The sequence below is a fragment of the Medicago truncatula genome, chromosome 3 (genome assembly GCF_003473485.1).
Source record: "Medicago truncatula cultivar Jemalong A17 chromosome 3, MtrunA17r5.0-ANR, whole genome shotgun sequence".
Taxonomy (NCBI): domain Eukaryota; kingdom Viridiplantae; phylum Streptophyta; class Magnoliopsida; order Fabales; family Fabaceae; genus Medicago; species Medicago truncatula.
This window is the reverse complement of record NC_053044.1, coordinates 34,948,748-34,968,231: the sequence shown is the minus strand read 5'-3', so window position 1 is coordinate 34,968,231 and position 19,484 is coordinate 34,948,748. Positions and strand designations below refer to the sequence as shown.

Below are 19,484 nucleotides of genomic sequence, written 5' to 3'. Positions count from 1 at the left end.
ACAATTGTTAAATTTTAGGTAGAAAATCGCTTTTCAATGTTTCAATTATATTGAATATACAATTTTCAAGATAAGTTTTAAATTTTTTAAGAAGTGTCCTACAGACATTTGACCGTGCTAACTTGTGCCCTTAGGGTATGGTGTACCCTTTAGTCACTATTACAAGCAAAAGTTTAATTTTTAAGTTCATTCAATAAATAATATGTGTTTTATTTAATATATCATATACATCATTTATTAAATGAATCTAAAATATAAAATTTTGTTTATGTGATCGAAGAGTGTACACTACGAAAATTTTGTGCTAATTTATTTATCTAAAGACTAAAATTTAATGTTTTATAATAAATATTATCTATGTCCCTATATTTAAACATCTATTTGACTTTATTTTTGTCTCTAAATATAAACTCATTTTTAAATTATTAGATGTATTTATTATTTTTTCCTAAACATACCCCTAATTAATACTACTAATTTGTCTTAAAATTTGAAAAACTAAATTTAATACACATACAAACAAATGATAATTTAATAATATTAACGCACAAAACAGACACATTAGTTATACCAAAAAATTTTCTTAAAAAATGTAAAAAAGATAAACGGAACTTACATATAAGAACAGAGTGAGTATTTAATATTTATGGAATAACGCTCTAAGAAGTTAACACGACAGTTGCTTTATATCCTCGTCTCATAACAAAAATGTTTTGCGGTCATTAATAATAAATGAGCATGCCTTTCTTAAAAAAATGAATTAAAAAAATATTTTCATTTCTTTAATTTTCCCACACAAATTTTAAAATAATTCTTCAAACCACCGCGACTTTCAAATTCCATGCACCCTAAAATCCTCGCAGTCCACACGTCTTTTTTGCTCATTTCCTTGCTGTTTCAAATTGAACAACCCATATCTTCTATCTCTTTTCATATAAATATCCTTCTCTCTTCCCTTATCCATTTCAACTCAACAACACAACAAACACAACTCCATTTCAACACAACACAAAACAAACACAACAATACTCATAGTCCTCAATTTGCAAAGATGGTTGATTTACACTGGAAACTAAACATGCCCAACTCCGACATGTCTTCCAAATCTCCAAAACTATCTATCTCCGAAAAATCATCACCACGCAATTCCTTACCATCATTACAACTACCCTCAATCACCAACGACATCTCCGCAGCAGCACCTCCTCTTTGCGCGGCATACGACTACTATCTCCGACTCCCAGAGCTCTCGAAGCTCTGGGAGTCACGAGAATTCCCCAATTGGAGCAACGAATCAATCCTAAAACCAGCTTTACAAGCACTAGAAATCACTTTCCGTTTCATCTCTACAGTTCTCTCCGACCCTAGACCCTACACGAACAGTAGGGAATGGAGCCGGAGACTCGAATCCCTCGCTACATGGCAGATTGAGATAATCGCCATGCTATGCGAAGATGAAGAAAATAACCCCGAGACACGTGGTACAGCACCAACCGCTTATCTCAGCAGCGGTGAAAGCAAGATAAGAAGCTACAGTGAAACAAGTCTTCTTCCACGCCTTGCTACATGGTACAAATCCAAGGACGTAGCACAGAGGATTCTTCTCTCCGTAGAGTGTCAAATGATGAGATGCTCTTATACTTTAGGTTTAGGTGAACCAAACCTCGCCGGAAAACCGAGCTTAAAATACGACACCGTTTGCAAGCCGAACGAAGTTCATAATCTCAAAACAACTCCCTATGACGACAGAATCGATAACTACGAAAATAACGCGGTCCACGCAACTCATCAGATAGTCGAGTCGTGGATCCACGTTTCTCGTAAACTTCTAGAAAGAATCACAGACGCGATTATTTCTAGAAGGTTTGAGAAAGCAGTTGAGGATTGTTACACGGTGGAGAGAATCTGGAAGCTTTTAACTGAAGTTGAAGATATTCATCTGATGATGGATCCTTTCGATTTCTTGAAGCTGAAGAATCAACTATCATTGAAATCATCATGTTACGAAACTGCATCGTTTTGCATGAGATCAAAGGAGTTGGTTGAAGTAACAAAGATGTGTAGAGATTTAAGGCATAAGGTTCCTGAGATATTGGAAGTTGAAGTGGATCCCTTAGGTGGTCCAAGGATTCAAGAAGCTGCGATGAAACTCTATGTGGCGGAGAAGATGAATGGATTTGAGAAGATTCATTTGTTGCAAGCTATGCAAGGTATTGAGGTAGCTATGAAGAGATTCTTCTATGCGTATAAGCAGGTGTTGGTGGTGGTGATGGGAAGTTCTGAGGCTAATGGAAACCGAGTTGGAGTGAGTTGTGATGGCGGTGACTCGTTGACTCATATGTTCCTTGAACCTACCTACTTTCCTAGCTTGGATGCTGCTAAGACTTTTCTTGGATACTTTTGGGATAATGATAATAAATGGGTGTGAAAGATAATTTAATTTAATTAGTGCTATCATGTTACAACTAAGGCAAGGCGGTGACATTTACACCTTGGTAATTTACTTTAGGTTGATCTGAAACACATAAAAAAAATAGGGGAAAAACAAAGTACGATGTATAATCAATCATAAAATTCTTTCTTTTTTAAATTTAATGGATTAAATTTTGTAAGGTGTTGTTGTATGCATATTGGTGAAATATTTTAACAATTTTTTATGACACGGTTTTATGCCTTCTCTTTTTTTATTTTTTATTTCAAAGCATAAACTAAAATTTATTCAACAAAGGATGCTTAAACTATACTTCTCAAAAAATTCATATTTACCCCATTCAATCATCAGAATACACCTCAAAATAAACACCCGCCCCTAACAACTCAAATAAGCAACAATAGTATATGTAAGACTTGGCTCAACAAATAATGCCAATATTGTTGGATAATTTGACATAATTATTTAGCTCAAACATAAAAGTAAAAAATTTATATTTTCAAAATAAATTTTTTATTTATAGTTTTCTTCATCATTGTTATTAGGGTATCGGTTAGCAAGACTCTTCTTCTTTATACAATACAATAATACTCTTTCAATCTTAAATATAAACAAAAAAGTAGAAAAATGTATTGGTCTAAATTTGGAATACAATACAGTTAATTTTCTATTTATGTTAGTTACCTTAAATATGGTTGAAAAAAATGATGTGAATACTTGTCCGAAAACTTTTGAGTATGCATATTCAAGATCATCACAAATGTATGGATTTTAGGTACTTGAAAAGTTAGTGGGGTTGGTCTACTAAATTATGTTCGAGCTGGTCACGATAATGGAATGTTTGCGTGTTACCGTTGAGATTAGAATGTGGTTGTTAGAGTTATAACACGATTTTTGGAGTTTCATATTCTTTTCTTTCTATCTAACTAATAATTTTGTGGTCTCAAATTTATCTGATAGGGAAATGGAATAATCAAACCGTTGATTAATCAACTAGATCCAAGGAAATTACATGGAAACGTATCAAAGGAAGAGACAAATGTGAAATAGGGAAAATCAATCATATGACTTTAACGTTCATTTTTATCTTTTTGATAAGTGTAACGTTCATTTTTAGTTTTTAACATAAATCTCTGTAAGAAACATCAACTACTAAATATCTAGAATGATTATATTAAAAATGGAAATGCTATTAAGTGTCTTTAAACATTGTAGCCTTAAGGTCTGCAATTTAGTGTTATTCATTTATTCGTTTAAATAGTTGTTTATGTTCTTTATTTGGAGAGGATCTAAGGTTGTTGGCTTGAACCATAACGCATTTAGGTTATGTATTCAGACGTTCTATAACGAGGATCTACGCCTTGGGCAAGTTAAAAACAGTTGCCCACCATGTCTTTGGTATGTAGTCCAGAGTGATTGACTTTATACGATGTTATACGAAGGGAGCATGTCAAATTGAATGGACAATTGCAAGGAGGAATTTTCGAGTAAGATTTTCGAATTCGCGAGTGATGATGAATTTATATAAGGAATATCCTTTTATCTAGAAAATAAATTTTTAAGTTCGACTAGGAGTGTCGAGAGTAGGACATACTCTCAACAAGAGTTTTGTTGATAAGATGCATACCGTGTCTTACGAGGGATTAAGTCGAGAGGGTTGACTCTTCCTCGTAGTGTTGATGGTGAAGAAACTTGCACATCGATAAAGGAATGTGACTTTTTTTTTTCCCTCTTAGAGATTAAGTTGAATTATTTCCTTTTCCTTAAAATAAAATCTGTGAATTTAGTTCCTCCTTACCCTCGGTAAGTAAATGAATTTGCAGTCATAGCTCACCTATTAGAATTTGCAGTCTTTCCCCTTACTACATAATATGTCATGCCCATGTATTGTTTAAGAGGGAGAATTGAATTATTTCCCATCTTGTTTTGGCATCTAATAATAGGTCTTGATTGTTCCGAAGTAAAGCTTAAATATTACTCATATTAACTGTATTGACCCATAATTTAAGAGAGATTTGAATCCTATTCTCCTCTCTATTCCTGTTTTCGTGACACTCTTTTTTCGTCCTAGTATTTTTCGTTGTAAAATCATTTTGTAGCTTCATAAAATTCACAGCAAACAATCTATCAATAAATAAATCACAGTAAATATGCAAACACAAGCAAGACCTTGAGGAGGGATTAAATCTGAAATATATGGAAACACTATTAAATCACACAAGAGTTTATCAAGTCTTTCATTGTCAACGTGAAGATTTCTTTAATGAGTAATTTATAGGTATTTGTTAGCGTCTATTAAGTCTTAAAGCTTATTATGACCGATCATCGAAGTCAAATTTATCTAAACTTAATTGATTCCATTTCTAAAATGAAGAACATTTCAGTCCAACAATACCACTCACTGGTAAATAGCATGATTCAATAACCAAAACTACATGTAGTCCCGACGGCACGGCATCCTCCTATAATACTACTAGTTAGAACGTTAACTTTCTTTTTTTTGACGTAAGATAACTTTTAATTTAAAGGATCTTTTGTAATTTGTATTGTATAAAAAGGACAATCGAATCAATTATGTTGGTCCATCTTATATTTTCACTTTTTTTTTTACTATAAATTTAAGAGTCTAGATACATCATCATGTAAAATTATTTAACTTTGAACTTAACTTCATTTGAACGGAACATAAATTTAGAAAAAGAGACATATCAATATATTTGACTTTTAAGGATTATTTTTATAAAGCATAGGAAATCAAAATTCAATGTAAAGATGTCACACATACGACTTCATGATGTTACCCTATAACATTTAAGTCTATAAAAAAGTATCAAAAAGAAAGTGGTTCTTCTGTATGTTTCATCCTACCAAGCCTCAATAATTTCTAGCTCTTCAGGTTCCTTAACCAAATGAAACCCTTTTTGCACATGTTACATGCACTTTTGCTACTACTATATAATTTAAACATACTTTGGTTTGGCACAAACACATTTGCTTATGCATCAGGAAATGATACAGATTTTTTGGCATTGCTCAAATTCAAGGAATCAATATCCAAAGACTCAAATAGAATCTTAGACTCTTGGAATAGCTCTACACAATTTTGCAAGTGGCATGGAATCACATGCATGAATCAAAGAGTTACAGAATTGAAACTAGAAGGATATAAGTTGCATGGATCTATATCACCTTATGTTGGTAATCTCTCTTTTTTGACAAACTTGAATCTCATGAACAACAGCTTCTATGGAACAATCCCACAAGAATTGTGTAGTTTAGTACAATTACAAAAACTTTACCTCACAAATAACTCATTGGTTGGGGAAATTCCTACAAACTTGTCAAGTTTGTTGAATCTTAAAGACTTATTCTTGCAAGGGAACAATCTTGTTGGCAGAATACCAATTGAAATTGGCTCTCTTAGGAAGCTCCAAAGAGTAAACATTTGGAATAACAATTTAACAGCAGAAATTCCACCATCTATAGAGAATCTTACATCTCTTATTAATCTTAATTTAGGTTCCAACAACTTGGAGGGGAATATTCCACCTGAAATATGTCATTTGAAGAATTTGGCAACTATATCAGTAGGTATAAACAAATTCTCTGGTAACCTTCCACTTTGTCTTTATAATATGTCATCTCTTACTCTACTTGCTGTTGACTTGAACAAATTTAATGGCTCTCTTCCACAAAAAATGTTTCACACTCTTCCCAATCTCAAAACACTTTTCATTGGTGGGAATCAATTCTCAGGTCCAATCCCAACTTCCATATCAAATGCTTCTAACCTTCGATCATTTGATATCACTCAAAACCGATTCACGGGTCAAGTTCCAAATCTTGGGAAGCTAAAAGATCTTCAGCTCATAGGTTTGTCCCAAAACAATCTTGGAAGCAATTCAACTAAAGATTTGGAGTTTATAAAGTCATTGGTGAATTGTAGTAAGTTGTATGTGGTTGATATATCCTACAATAATTTTGGAGGTCCTTTGCCAAATTCCTTGGGAAATATGTCCAACCTCAACAACCTATATCTCGGTGGCAATCATATATTAGGAAAAATTCCCGCGGAATTAGGAAATCTAGCAAACCTATATCTCTTGACCGTGGAAAATAACCGTTTTGAAGGGATTATTCCAGATACTTTCGGAAAGTTTCAAAAGTTGCAAGTGTTAGAATTGAGTGGAAACCGGTTATCTGGAAATATACCAGCTTTTATAGGAAACCTCAGTCAGTTGTTTTATTTAGGTCTAGGAGATAACATATTAGAAGGAAATATTCCTCTAAGCATAGGAAACTGCCAAAAGTTATATCACTTAGACCTTTCGCAAAACAATCTTAGAGGAACCATACCGATAGAGGTTTTTAGTCTCTTCTCACTAACAAGGCTATTGGACTTGTCGGGAAACTTGTTGAGTGGTAGTCTACTACAAGAAGTAGGCAGGCTAGAAAATATCGGAAAGTTGAATTTTTCTGAGAATAATCTATCTGGTGATATTCCTAGAACGATTGGGGAATGCGTAAGCTTGGAGTACCTTTATTTGCAAGGAAATTCCTTCCATGGAGTCATACCAACCTCTCTAGCTTCACTGAAAGGCCTTCAACATTTAGACCTATCACGAAACCACTTGTCTGGATCAATTCCTAAAGGTCTACAAAATATTTCTTTCCTACAATACTTCAATGTATCTTTTAACATGTTGGAAGGCGAGGTACCAACGGAAGGTGTCTTTCAAAATTCAAGTGAGGTGGCGGTAACAGGCAACAATAACCTTTGTGGAGGTGTTTCAAAATTGCACCTACCTCCATGCCCTTTAAAAGGAGAGAAACATTCAAAACATCGTGATTTCAAGTTGATAGCAGTGATAGTTAGTGTGGTTTCTTTTCTTCTTATACTTCTATTTATCCTAACTATCTATTGCAGAAGGAAAAGAAACAAGAAACCTTATTCCGATTCACCAACAATTGACCTTCTTGTTAAGATTTCATATGAAGACTTGTATAATGGAACCGATGGATTCTCAACAAGAAATTTGATAGGATTTGGAAATTTTGGCTCTGTATACCTAGGAACTCTTGAGTTCGAGGATACAGTCGTAGCCATAAAGGTTTTGAAGCTTCATAAGAAAGGAGCTCACAAGAGTTTCCTTGCTGAATGCAATGCACTCAAAAATATTAGACACCGAAATTTGGTTAAGATTTTAACAAGCTGTTCCAGTACAGATTTCAAAGATCAAGAATTTAAAGCTCTTGTTTTCGAGTACATGAAAAACGGAAGCTTAGAAAGTTGGTTGCATCCAGCAAAAGAAATTGCAGGTCCAGAAAAAACATTGAATCTAGCACAAAGGTTAAATATTATTATTGACGTTGCTTCGGCATTTCATTATCTTCATCATGAATGTCAGCAACCTGTCATTCATTGTGATTTAAAGCCTAGCAACGTTCTTCTTGATGATTCTATGGTAGCTCATGTGAGTGATTTTGGCATAGCAAAGTTGCTTCCAAGTATTGGAGTCTCACTGATGCAAAATAGTACTGTTGGAATACAAGGGACAATTGGTTATGCTCCTCCAGGTATATTATAGTTATATTTGTTGGTTAAGCTGTGAAATGTTTTTATTTTTAATTCAAGTTTCTGGTACTTTTACTTGCTTAAAAATTATGAAAACTTCAAGGGTATTAACTGTTTTTTATTTCACTTCAGAGTATGGAATGGGTTCTAAGCTTTCAGTTGAAGGCGACATGTATAGCTTCGGAATTCTAATTTTAGAAATGCTGACCGCAAGGAGACCTACAGATGAAATGTTTGAAGATAGTTATAGTCTCCATAATTTTGTTAAAATTTCAATTTCGAACGATCTTTTGCAGATTGTGGATCCAGCCATTATTCGCAACGAATTGGAAGGGGCTACTGGCAGTGGTTTTATGCATTCTAATGTAGAGAAATGTTTAATTTCACTTTTTAGTATTGCACTTGGTTGTTCAATGGAATCACCAAAAGAAAGGATGAGTATGGTTGAAGTCATTAGAGAGCTTAATATAATTAAAAGTTTCTTTCCTACTGGGGATCAAGCTGAATTACAACCACAAAAAAGTATGATGTAATGGTGCCACCATAGTATATTTTTTTTCTTTCCAGTAATGCTTATCATTTTCATGTTTTACTTTTTTCTTCAGTAAGGTATGACTGTAATGTATGCATGATATGGAGATTTATCAAGGATTGCTTAAAGAATTCTCCTGCAATATTCTAAGAAGTATGCTTAAGGCAAAATATTCAATATAAAGGACTATAAGAGACTTTCAAAGTGGAAATTTCAATGTGTTAGACAGAACCACATAATGTTTGCCAGAAATTAACTTGAACAAGAACAGACTTTTGGTACTCAAAACCTTGGATAATTTTCTTTTGCTTTTCTAAACACCTATGTTGTTTTATCATTCGCTATTGTTTATAAGCTTGCACGACTAAAAAAATTTGTTTGATAAACGTTATTTACTCACGGACTTATATCTTATTTTTACTAGCTTATAGTGTTTTTTGATAATTTAATTCAAGTAGATTATAGCTTGGAGTTTTTTTATCTCAATTTTATCCCAGTAATCTCAATTGAAAAATCAAATATTACACACACATAATTTCATATTTATTAACTAATTTAGCCGTTAATTTTATCAAACACCGCAAAATTTATCAAATAGTTTATCCGCTATCAGTTATAAACTAGCTTGTCAACTTCTTCTATAACTTCATTTGCTATAACATGTGAAGGTGTGTGGTACTTTTTCATCCAATCAACATCAACAGTTGGGAAATCGAAACGTGACCAGTTTCACAAGTACATAGATGAAGTTGTTGTGTTGCATCTTCAAGAGTTAAATCGCTTGAACCTAATGATTGGTCTCAAGTGATTAATGAGATTTAACAAATAAAGAATCATTTAAGAGAATCCGAGTTTAATTTTTAGATATAGCAAACCTTAACCGAATTATTACGATCAAACTTGGGATTATCAAGACTCTCTTCTTTTAGGAAAGAGAGTGTTAACACCGAGAAAAGAAAAAAAACTAAAGCACTTATGGGAATATAAAGCATACGTTTGGTTTCACGTTACAAGCTCTCGGACGTACGTTTATGCTCATAAACGTGATTCTAATAGATACTATTGCACCATCATATATAGATTTGCAAGAAAGTCACAAAGTGCAGAGCAGCAACAACTCTAAACAACTATTAGAGGGACCAATAAAGAAATATCTTAAAAATTATTTTGGTTGCGTAAGAATAATCTAATTTCAGTTTTTAGTAAAAAAAAATGACATGAAGGTTGATCTAGTTGGCTCATACACCACAAGTGTGTGAGTTCAACTCTCACTGTTGACGGCATGAAGACCTCTCGTTAATAAATAATCTATAAGTACATCTATCAACGTTATATAAGTTTTGAGGTCTGTCTTGCCTCTAGGGCACCCTCGAAATCCAACTCACATAAATTATTTTATTAAAAAAAAGTATCATTTCAACATTGATTCTAATTTCAAGGCTATAAGTACAAAAATTTATCTTTCAAACTGAATATGATATTTGATATTGAGTAGGTTCACAAAATTATATATGTATTAATTAGAGAGTTCGTTCTTAGAAAGAATATTTACATCGTATATATCTTCTTTCTAAATTATTATTTTTTAATTATTATTACAATTTTTTTTTTATTACATCCCAGTTATTATCTTGTTTTAGCATAGAGTTGAGAAAGTGGGGTGGAGATTGTCTCCGGTTTTTTTTTTATCTCATGTGTAATCTAAGTCCTCCATTAAATAGGTGAGAAAGTATGTTTGTAATAATAAAAAGGAAGATAGTATAATCAAAGGTGGATATAGTTATGCATCGTAGAAAATTCGAGGGATCTCCGCCGGAGAGAATTCACTCCCGAAAAAGTGTCGGGAGTAATAATAATCTATTGATGAAGATGATCAAAAGACATTGATATTATATCTCTATCTATTAAAAACTTTAAAGCGTCGAAAATAATATATGTAAGTCATATCTCTTGTAATTTCTTCATTTAATCCATTTATTATAGCCGTTAAAAGACTAATTAGCTATACTTGAGCATGAAAACTTTTTTTCACATATTAATTTACTTAAACTAATATCATTTGAGAAGCATTAAACACTAACTATAAATATTTCTTTCAGCTAAAATTTGTACTTTAACCGGTCACGTTAGTGAAGATTAGACCCTTCTCTTTCACGTTTTCCTTTCCATAATGTTTTTTTTACTAAAACCAACATTTTTAACACCATATAAACATTTTCACATGATATGAAGGGGCAAAGTGGGCCATGCCACCCTATTTCGACCAGGATGTGATGTATATAACCTAAACCTACAATATGCCAGAAAATTAAGAATAAAAACCCAAAAACTGGGTTCAAAATGATCACCAACCATTCGTTTTATTAATGTTATCCGGACAGGTCATTAACGCTATTCAGGGAATTAAATTAATGTATGTTAGGTGACATTATTAAAATATAATCCATAATCAAGCTGCAAAGTATATTAATTCAAGGCTTTTTTATCACAAGGATATTATAGTAATGGCTTGTTACAAGCATGTAAACTTAATCATTGTCTTGTTCAAACAAGTAAAATTTTATTCTAGAGTAGACGCCAGCACTATATATTCCGATTGGAGAATTAACATTTAATTATGGAAGTTAATGGCTGGACGGCCATATACTAATGACCATATATTATTTGTTTTGTTTCAATGACATACTATCTAAAATGATTTGCAATAGAAACAAATAATAATTTATTTGTTCGTGAATAATAATGGACAGAAGAACATCTAGTCAAAAATAGTATAATGAACAGAAGAACCTAATTTATCGAGAAGCAAAGAACGTGGGCTATATTTGGTAAAATTCATAAATCAAAGTCACGAACAATCGAGTCTGATATTCATCGCATTCATGTCAAAGTTTACAATGGTGTATATACATGTATATTTTTTTTTTTTTGGTGGGGGTTTGAACCTCAGACCTTACATATATTATGCATTATTTCTATCAACTGAACTGAACTCACAAAAACGTATATTAGTATTACACACTAATTGGTTAGTAGCAATGATAAACATATCTTATATATATATGTACAACAATCTCATAATAAGATTCATTAAACTATTGAATTCAATATATATGAATATATGTTAACTTTTCAATTCTCAGATGACCAGAACTCTGATAATTTAGGGTTCGGCTAAAGTCAAATAGAATCTGATCAAGAATTGTTTCGTCAGGAAACAAACTCAAGTTTATTTAAAAATTTTGTCTTTTAGTGGAGTTCAATAGTTTGGTTTTTAAGAAAATAATTAGTAATATAAATTTTTTTAAAAAAATGTATAGTATAATTATGCTCTTTATTTTACTCAAATAATTTTTTTTATCATTTATTGATCAAAAGCCAAACTAAAAAAAAAAAGTAATATTTAAAATTATTTAATAAGATATAAAATACAATATTTTTTTAAAAGGCGCAGCAATAATCATATTAATGATACCTAACCTGTCGAATCAAGCAAACAAGTATTCCACATTTAACTTTTCTTCCTCTCTCTCTTCTCTCCTTCTCAAACCTTGGCTGTCACCATTTTCTTCTTCTTCTTTTCAGAGGGGTGATTTAGGGTCAATTTTGACCCAAAAATCACCCCTTCGAATTGTTTTTCCTTATATCCTAATTGAATAAGTGATTTTACATATTTTCTGTTTTCTTTTGTTTGTTTTTGTGATTTCGTCGTCTCTGAACGACTCTGTTTGTTTTGATTTTCCGACTTTGTGCGGTGTGTTTTTTATTTACGGTCTTAGTGCGGCGTTTATTTGATTCAGGTTGAAAGATTAGCTTTGAGCAAGTGCAGATCCGATCAATGACAATGACTTTGGCGTCGTCAACGGTGCAGATCCAGAGACATGATTATTCCAGAGATATGAATATAATCATATTTGTAGGCATATGTACTTTGCCGTTTTATTCTATTAACATGGATGTTTTGAGTTTGTTCGCATATTCATCATTTTTGTTTTTAGCGAATTTAAATTTGTATTGTATCGATGTACTTTATCAATTTGAATGAATGAATATCGTTTACTTTTTGTAAAATAAAATAAAAAATACCTAACCCGTCGTAAGAATATTCAAGATGGAAGAAACAACGAGAATAACAAGTCCATCAAATAATACACATGCTAACACCAATATCCACATACTTTGAAGACGCAACTTTTTTATATATTTAAAAATATAATATCAGTTTGTATTAAAAAAAATTGTAATAATTATATTAAGGCAGATTAATATTGTTAAAATATTTAGATCTTCTGAAATAATTTTTCTCGAGGGAAGTTCTTCTGAAATAATTAAAATGTAGAGTAAAAATATTAGGGTTAAATATATTTTTTGTCCTTATAAATATGTTAACTTTTTGTTTTAATCTTTTTAAAAAATTTCTTCTGCTTTTGGTCCTTAAAAATATACAAAAATATTCTAATTTTTTTCGGAAATATATTTTACAATATTCTACACATTTCTGCACAATTTCATTAAAATATACAAAAATTAACTTAAAAATAGAGATCAAAAGTAGTGAATTAATGATTGAAAATTTTATAGAAACTAAAAATTGAAGGAAAATTTATAGGAACTAAAACAAAAAGTTTATATATTTACGGAAAGAAAAATATATTTAACCTAAAAAAATTAAGAGTTATTATCTTCGCCATTCATCTCCATATTATCAAAGCCACAATGTCACTTGGCACATGGCACCACTCTGATGCATTGTAGTTAGTCATTGCGGCTTGGTTCTACATCTAGTCTTCTACAGGACAAGTATCCCGTTGTTATAGAACTCTAACGTTCCAAAACGTGATTCTACTTTCGGTACAATATGCATTATTTGACGACAAACTGCACCGGCCAGAAGGTAAATGGAGTCTACACTCCTCAGTCTCACTATTGTATGGGACCATACCATCATATCAATGTCCATGTCCATGTCGATATAGAACTCACTAGATGATTTTGAATTTTTACTCTTTCAAATACTTCACCACTCACTATACTCAAATATTTTCCTTCCACATTATTTTGATTGATGTCCCCGTGCTAGCTGCTCACAACATGGTGGGGTCCAAAATTTGCATGGTTATAAACCACTCCAGCTAGGACAAACGACTCTATGTTGCTGTCATGAATATGATTGGACGGCCAAAAAGATAAGAAGCCAAATTCTATAATATTCAATTTTTTACACATTAAATGGACCCACCACCCACCACCCATGTCCCACTTCTTTTTTTTTTGTCCTTAATAATAACTCACTCTATTTATATATCAAACATCTTAATAACCTACCTCATCACAACCTAACCTCAACCACTCAATATTCATATTCATCAACACACAAGAGTCTAGAGAGTGAGCTATGGAGGCTAAAGAACAAGATGTTTCATTGGGAGCTAACAAATTCCCAGAGAGACAACCAATTGGTATTGCAGCTCAGAGCCATGATGATGGCAAGGACTACAAGGAACCACCACCAGCACCATTGTTTGAGCCTTCTGAACTCACTTCATGGTCTTTCTACAGAGCTGGGATAGCTGAGTTTGTAGCCACTTTTCTGTTCTTGTACATCACTATCTTGACTGTTATGGGTGTTAACAGGTCTGAGTCTAAGTGTAAAACTGTTGGTATTCAAGGAATTGCTTGGTCTTTTGGTGGCATGATCTTTGCTCTTGTTTACTGTACCGCTGGTATCTCTGGTATGTATCTTTAAATCTAGTGAATTTCTCTATTAACCATGAATTTAGTAACAAAATTTAGTTTATTTTTTCCAATTATTTCTGTAACTCTGTTTTTTTGTTTGGTAATTTTCCTAGTACTAGTTTGTTCTAAAGTTTAATTTTTATTTATTTGATAAAAAATAAATTAGGTAAGTTCATAGTTCATTAAGTTGAGAAAAAGTCTCAAGACTCTAGGATTATTCCACTAAGAATCCAACTCAGATTCTCCAGAACTAAGAGCTGTTTTGTTTGATTAGCAGCTTTTTTTTAATAAATTTTGTTTTATTAATAGTGAGTAGTAACCAACTATTAACATTAACATATTACATGATGAAGGAATTGATAACCTAGGTTTGTCTAGTTGCTAAAGAACAGCTCATACTCCGTTAGGGTTTGAGTTCAACTCTCACTCATTGAGTAAGGATCTCGTTGATACGTAATCAACGTTCTTTGAGTCTTGAGGTCTGTATGACCCTGAACTCAGCTAAACTTTACCACATCAAAAATACATGAAGGAATGAATTAGTGTTAATTATAATACTTTTATTTGGTAACAATAATGATTTATTATGGTACTAATATGTAATGTTATGGATGCAGGGGGTCACATAAACCCAGCAGTGACATTCGGTTTGTTCTTGGCAAGGAAATTGTCATTGACCAGGGCTGTGTTCTACATGGTTATGCAAACCCTTGGTGCTATCTGTGGTGCTGGTGTGGTTAAGGGTTTTGAGGGAAAGACTTTCTACACCAACAAAAACGGTGGTGCTAACTTTGTTGCCCCTGGTTACACTAAAGGTGATGGACTTGGAGCTGAGATTGTTGGTACCTTTGTTCTTGTCTACACCGTCTTCTCCGCCACTGATGCCAAGCGTAGCGCCAGAGACTCCCACGTTCCCGTATGTCCCTAATTATTCAATGCATGTTTGGTATCACGATAATTTTATCTAAATCACATTAAGCCACCTATTGAAATCATGTGGCTCGCCGTGATTTTGATAAAACCATAAAAAACATGCCCTAATTGAAATATATTGACACATGTGTATAATTTGTAAACTAATTTTAATTTAATGTTTATTATTAGATTTTGGCTCCATTGCCAATTGGGTTCGCTGTATTTTTGGTGCATTTGGCCACTATCCCAATCACTGGAACTGGTATCAACCCTGCTAGGAGTCTTGGTGCTGCAATTATCTTCAACAAAGACCTTGGTTGGGATGATCACGTATGTTTTAACTCTAACCACTCTCAATTTCAATTTCAATTTTTAATATTTATTAATTGCTGAATTATTTTTGAATTTACAATTAATTAACCTCATCATTTTTTATGTGCAGTGGATTTTCTGGGTTGGACCATTCATTGGTGCAGCACTTGCAGCTCTTTACCACACAGTTGTGATCAGAGCCATTCCTTTCAAGTCAAGTAATTAAATTTAATCCAACGGTTTATGATCTTTGATGCCAAACCAGGCCAACTTTGTGGGTTTTATTTCATTTGATCCTTATCTGGTTTTAATTTGTATGTAAAGGATGTTGTAAGTGTAACGTGTAATGATTATTATTATTATTAGGTGGTGAGTGCGTTGGGTGATGGGTCAGTTTTCCATTACTTTTAAGTTGGAATATGGCTCAACCCTACCCATGTGTGATGTATTGTTGTAATTGTTATCTTTTTAATTTATAAAACAATAATATTCTCTTTTGGCATTTTTCTCTGTTGGTCCATCTTTCTCAAACACCTATGTCTGTACTAACTGTTAACTCTTGTCTACTGGGCATTGGCTTCTTTCACAGGATAAGTATGTGCCATGATATATGCTATATATGGTGCCACAGCTGGCACATTTGCACATATGTGTGATTAATTTTTCTCTTTAAAATATAGTTAAAAAGACGTTGGAGTTGGAAGAGTTGGGTCGGGTGTGAAATTAAATTGTCTATAACTTGTCTTGGCCTTCATCAACGGATAAAGAATTTTTTATAGCCTCAAAGATATGATATAGCAGGAGATAATAATAGAAGAGAGAAGTGATAAAGGATGTGATATGATATGGTGATAATAATGGAGAAATATAAAAAAAAAGTACAAGAATAGTGTAAAAATTAGAAATGTCAAATTCTACTCCTAGAGTTTACTTGTTTTATATTAATTGATTGGTTTGTATATAATTGAGATGGAGATTGAGATGAGATGAAATGCACATTAAATTAAATATATACTCCATGAAAGGAACAGAGACACGAAAATCGGTGCAAGTCCTGACTGTGTGGCTAAATATAGATGCGAATAATGCCAACATAAACAGCTTGGATGACTTTTTTGTTTGAAGAATATTGGTTTTTCTTTTTGAAAGAGGAATATTTGTTGATTCATTGTAAAGACATCTATAAATTACATAAATTATATGCTCCACTTTTTAATTCATGGTTTCAATTAGTGAAGTAGCAAAACAAAGACAAACTGTACACACACATAAAAAAAACACAAAAATTGTCCCTTTCTATTGTAAAGAAAATAATAGTCTCTAATATTTGGTTTTAGAGAGTAAAGGTGAGTCATCTCATCATTGGTGTATATATTTTAAAGTCAGAATAGCTGAAAAGGAAAGGTAAAAAATAACACTTATTAGAAATGTCAAATACCACTCGTAGAGTGTTCAAATTGTTTTGTTGTCAGTTTTTTTAAAATTTATTTGATGATTTAAAAAAAGAAAAGTATAAAAATTAGATCCTGGTAAAAATGTCTCCCTTGGCATCATCCAATAGCAAGTTGTTGATATCGTGAAATTATTTTTCAAAGGTGCTGATATCATGATGTAGAGTATGATTTGTCAAAAAAAAAAAATGATGTAGAGTATGAAGACCCTAAACATTTTATGTTGAAAAACTCTCAATTTGCCCAAAAAGTCAGCACACAAATTTCTCCCCTAACATTTGTTACAACCTAATATTCCACTCAATACTTTAAGCCAAGGTAGCATATAGGTGATGATTTTTCAAGAAGCTCTAAAATTAAATGAATGTTATTGAGAGTAGCTCTCAAAAAGTTTAAAAGTTTTAACTTAACTAACAAAATGTTAAAATTGTTAGCTCGAACGTCATGATCAGTGTTTGAATCTCGACCCTCTCACTTATGTGTGTAAGTTTGCAATTACGGTCGTTATTTTGCTATAAAAAATAGCTCTCTAAAATACCCCGCATTCAATTTGTAATGGCTTACCATCTTTTTCACAGTTAGACGAAGTTGGGCACTTGTGACTTTAACATAGACCAGAATTATGAAATTGCAAGTGTTAAAAGGAATTAAGGAAGTAGGCTCCTAATGTACATGTAACATAAGTGTAATTTTGTTTTAATCAATTCATCTACTTCATTCATGGTTTGTGCCCCTATGTGCAGGAAATAGGCTCCAATGCTGAATAGGCTATTAATTAATTGAATCTTGAAATGGGTGGCTGCATCAATGCATGAAGAGGTTTCACATTCATTTGTTGCTTGAATTGTCATGGCTGAATAATTACTACCTGTTACACTTCAATAATGCAACGACCTCTTCCACCTCTTTATGCTCTTGTATTTGTCATCTTGTCTTGATTGTTCTGCACGTCCTTTTCTTCAACTCTTTATTTCCATGATGAAAGAAACAGACCACACATCTGTGTTAAAGCTTCCTAAGCTTTTAAATGGCTAAAACTAAAGAATAAATTGTTCTAAGTATTTCTGGGCCTAATTAATCAAATTGATCCCACACACAAAATTAAAGAACACCACAAAATTAGGACTTCATGCCCGCTCCCCACGCCACCTTCACATTAAATGATCACATTCACAAGCTTTGGCTCTTTTTTTTTGAGTAATGATACATAAACACCCTTTATTCCCATGCACCCTTGTACACCCCATGCATTAGGAAGAGAAAAGAGGAGAGAAAAGAGAAAGTGTGCTTGTGCGGGGTCCACATGACTACGTGTCAGATTTTTGTGTGGGTGTCAAAGGGTGTATTGCCGCCTATGGGTGTCTATGTATCATTACTTTTTTTTTTTTCTTTCAAATTGATCCTTTGCTCCCATCACGTTGGTTAATTAGGCCTATGTACGAAGTTGACAGAGTGGTGGTATGAAGAGATCATCAACTTTTCACTTTACCATTGGTAAATTGTCATGACATTGGATGATGTGTCATGTCTTATGTACTTGCCTATCCATAGTAAGCTGGTGCACCATCGAGCTCGAATGTCCAAAGAAGAGGGTGCTGCTTTCCTTAATGAATTGCTTGATATGGACATTGAAGTTGCTTACGACGAATGTGATAGATTGAAGTGTGCTCACTTCACATTTAGTTGGATGCTTGAAGTTTTCAGTGATCATTACACTAAAGCCTTACATTTGGATAGTGCATCAGGGAGGGAGGTTGAGAGAGATGGGAATATGATTATGCGCATACGAGTTTACTTACTTTACCTCGTTGGAGGCACCATTTTTACAGACAAAAACAATCAGTATGTTGATGCAGTGTTTCTAAAGTATCTATGAGACTTCACTACAGTTAATAAGTTGTCCTGAGGTGCTTCAACTCTAGCATAAATTTATTATTGCTTGGTATAAGCAAATGTTCCCCAAGGATCATAAAATGGGGTCGGATAATGTACCCTATTACATGTATTATTTGTTTTGTAATATTTAAGACATTTATAATTTAATATGTGTGTTTAATTAAATATATGTTTGTAATACTTGGATGAATTTTTTTGTCCAGGTATGGGTTATACAACATTTTGCTAAAATATATTCATATGATATTGACCCCCAACTATATAGTGGAGAGGCCACATGCACACTTCATTACTAGCAAGGGCCATAAGCCATCAGAGAGCTACATAACCTTATTTGATCCCCTAAACGACTTGACTTTTATCCTCTATGAAGACCATCATCAGACACGTTCGTTCGACGACATATGTTAGTATTATGGATGGATAAAGCACACCCGCAATATGATTTATTGCCACTTGACAGAACATGAGATGATTTAAAAAAAGATGATGTTGTAGCGTACAATGATTTATATTTTACGCTACAACATATTACCCATGAAACAAAGCGGGTCGCTCTATATGAAATCCCACGTAGAAATATGACGTTGATGACTCTGGTGACATATCACTTCCTAACTCCGATCACAACTCAGT

At 32.9% G+C, this 19,484-nt stretch overlaps 3 protein-coding genes across 3 annotated transcripts; all 3 read left to right on the top strand.

Annotated features, from left to right (window-relative positions):
- The first annotated feature begins 887 nt into the window (after positions 1-887).
- Positions 888-2,662, top strand: LOC11417979 (nematode resistance protein-like HSPRO2). Its single transcript, XM_003600818.4, has one exon. It carries the CDS (start codon positions 1,052-1,054, stop codon positions 2,426-2,428), a length of 1,377 nt encoding a protein of 458 aa, XP_003600866.1. The 5' UTR covers positions 888-1,051; the 3' UTR covers positions 2,429-2,662.
- A 2,622-nt stretch (positions 2,663-5,284) lies between these two features.
- LOC11406756 (probable LRR receptor-like serine/threonine-protein kinase At3g47570) lies at positions 5,285-8,749 on the top strand. Its single transcript, XM_003600817.4, has 2 exons — positions 5,285-8,008; positions 8,139-8,749. The coding sequence occupies exons 1-2, from the start codon at positions 5,341-5,343 to the stop codon at positions 8,537-8,539; spliced, it is 3,069 nt and encodes a 1,022-aa protein (XP_003600865.1). The 5' UTR covers positions 5,285-5,340; the 3' UTR covers positions 8,540-8,749.
- A 5,104-nt stretch (positions 8,750-13,853) lies between these two features.
- On the top strand, positions 13,854-16,003 carry LOC11408305 (probable aquaporin PIP-type 7a). Its single transcript, XM_003600815.4, has 4 exons — positions 13,854-14,270; positions 14,892-15,190; positions 15,379-15,519; positions 15,632-16,003. The coding sequence occupies exons 1-4, from the start codon at positions 13,934-13,936 to the stop codon at positions 15,725-15,727; spliced, it is 873 nt and encodes a 290-aa protein (XP_003600863.1). The 5' UTR covers positions 13,854-13,933; the 3' UTR covers positions 15,728-16,003.
- The last annotated feature ends 3,481 nt before the right edge of the window (positions 16,004-19,484 follow it).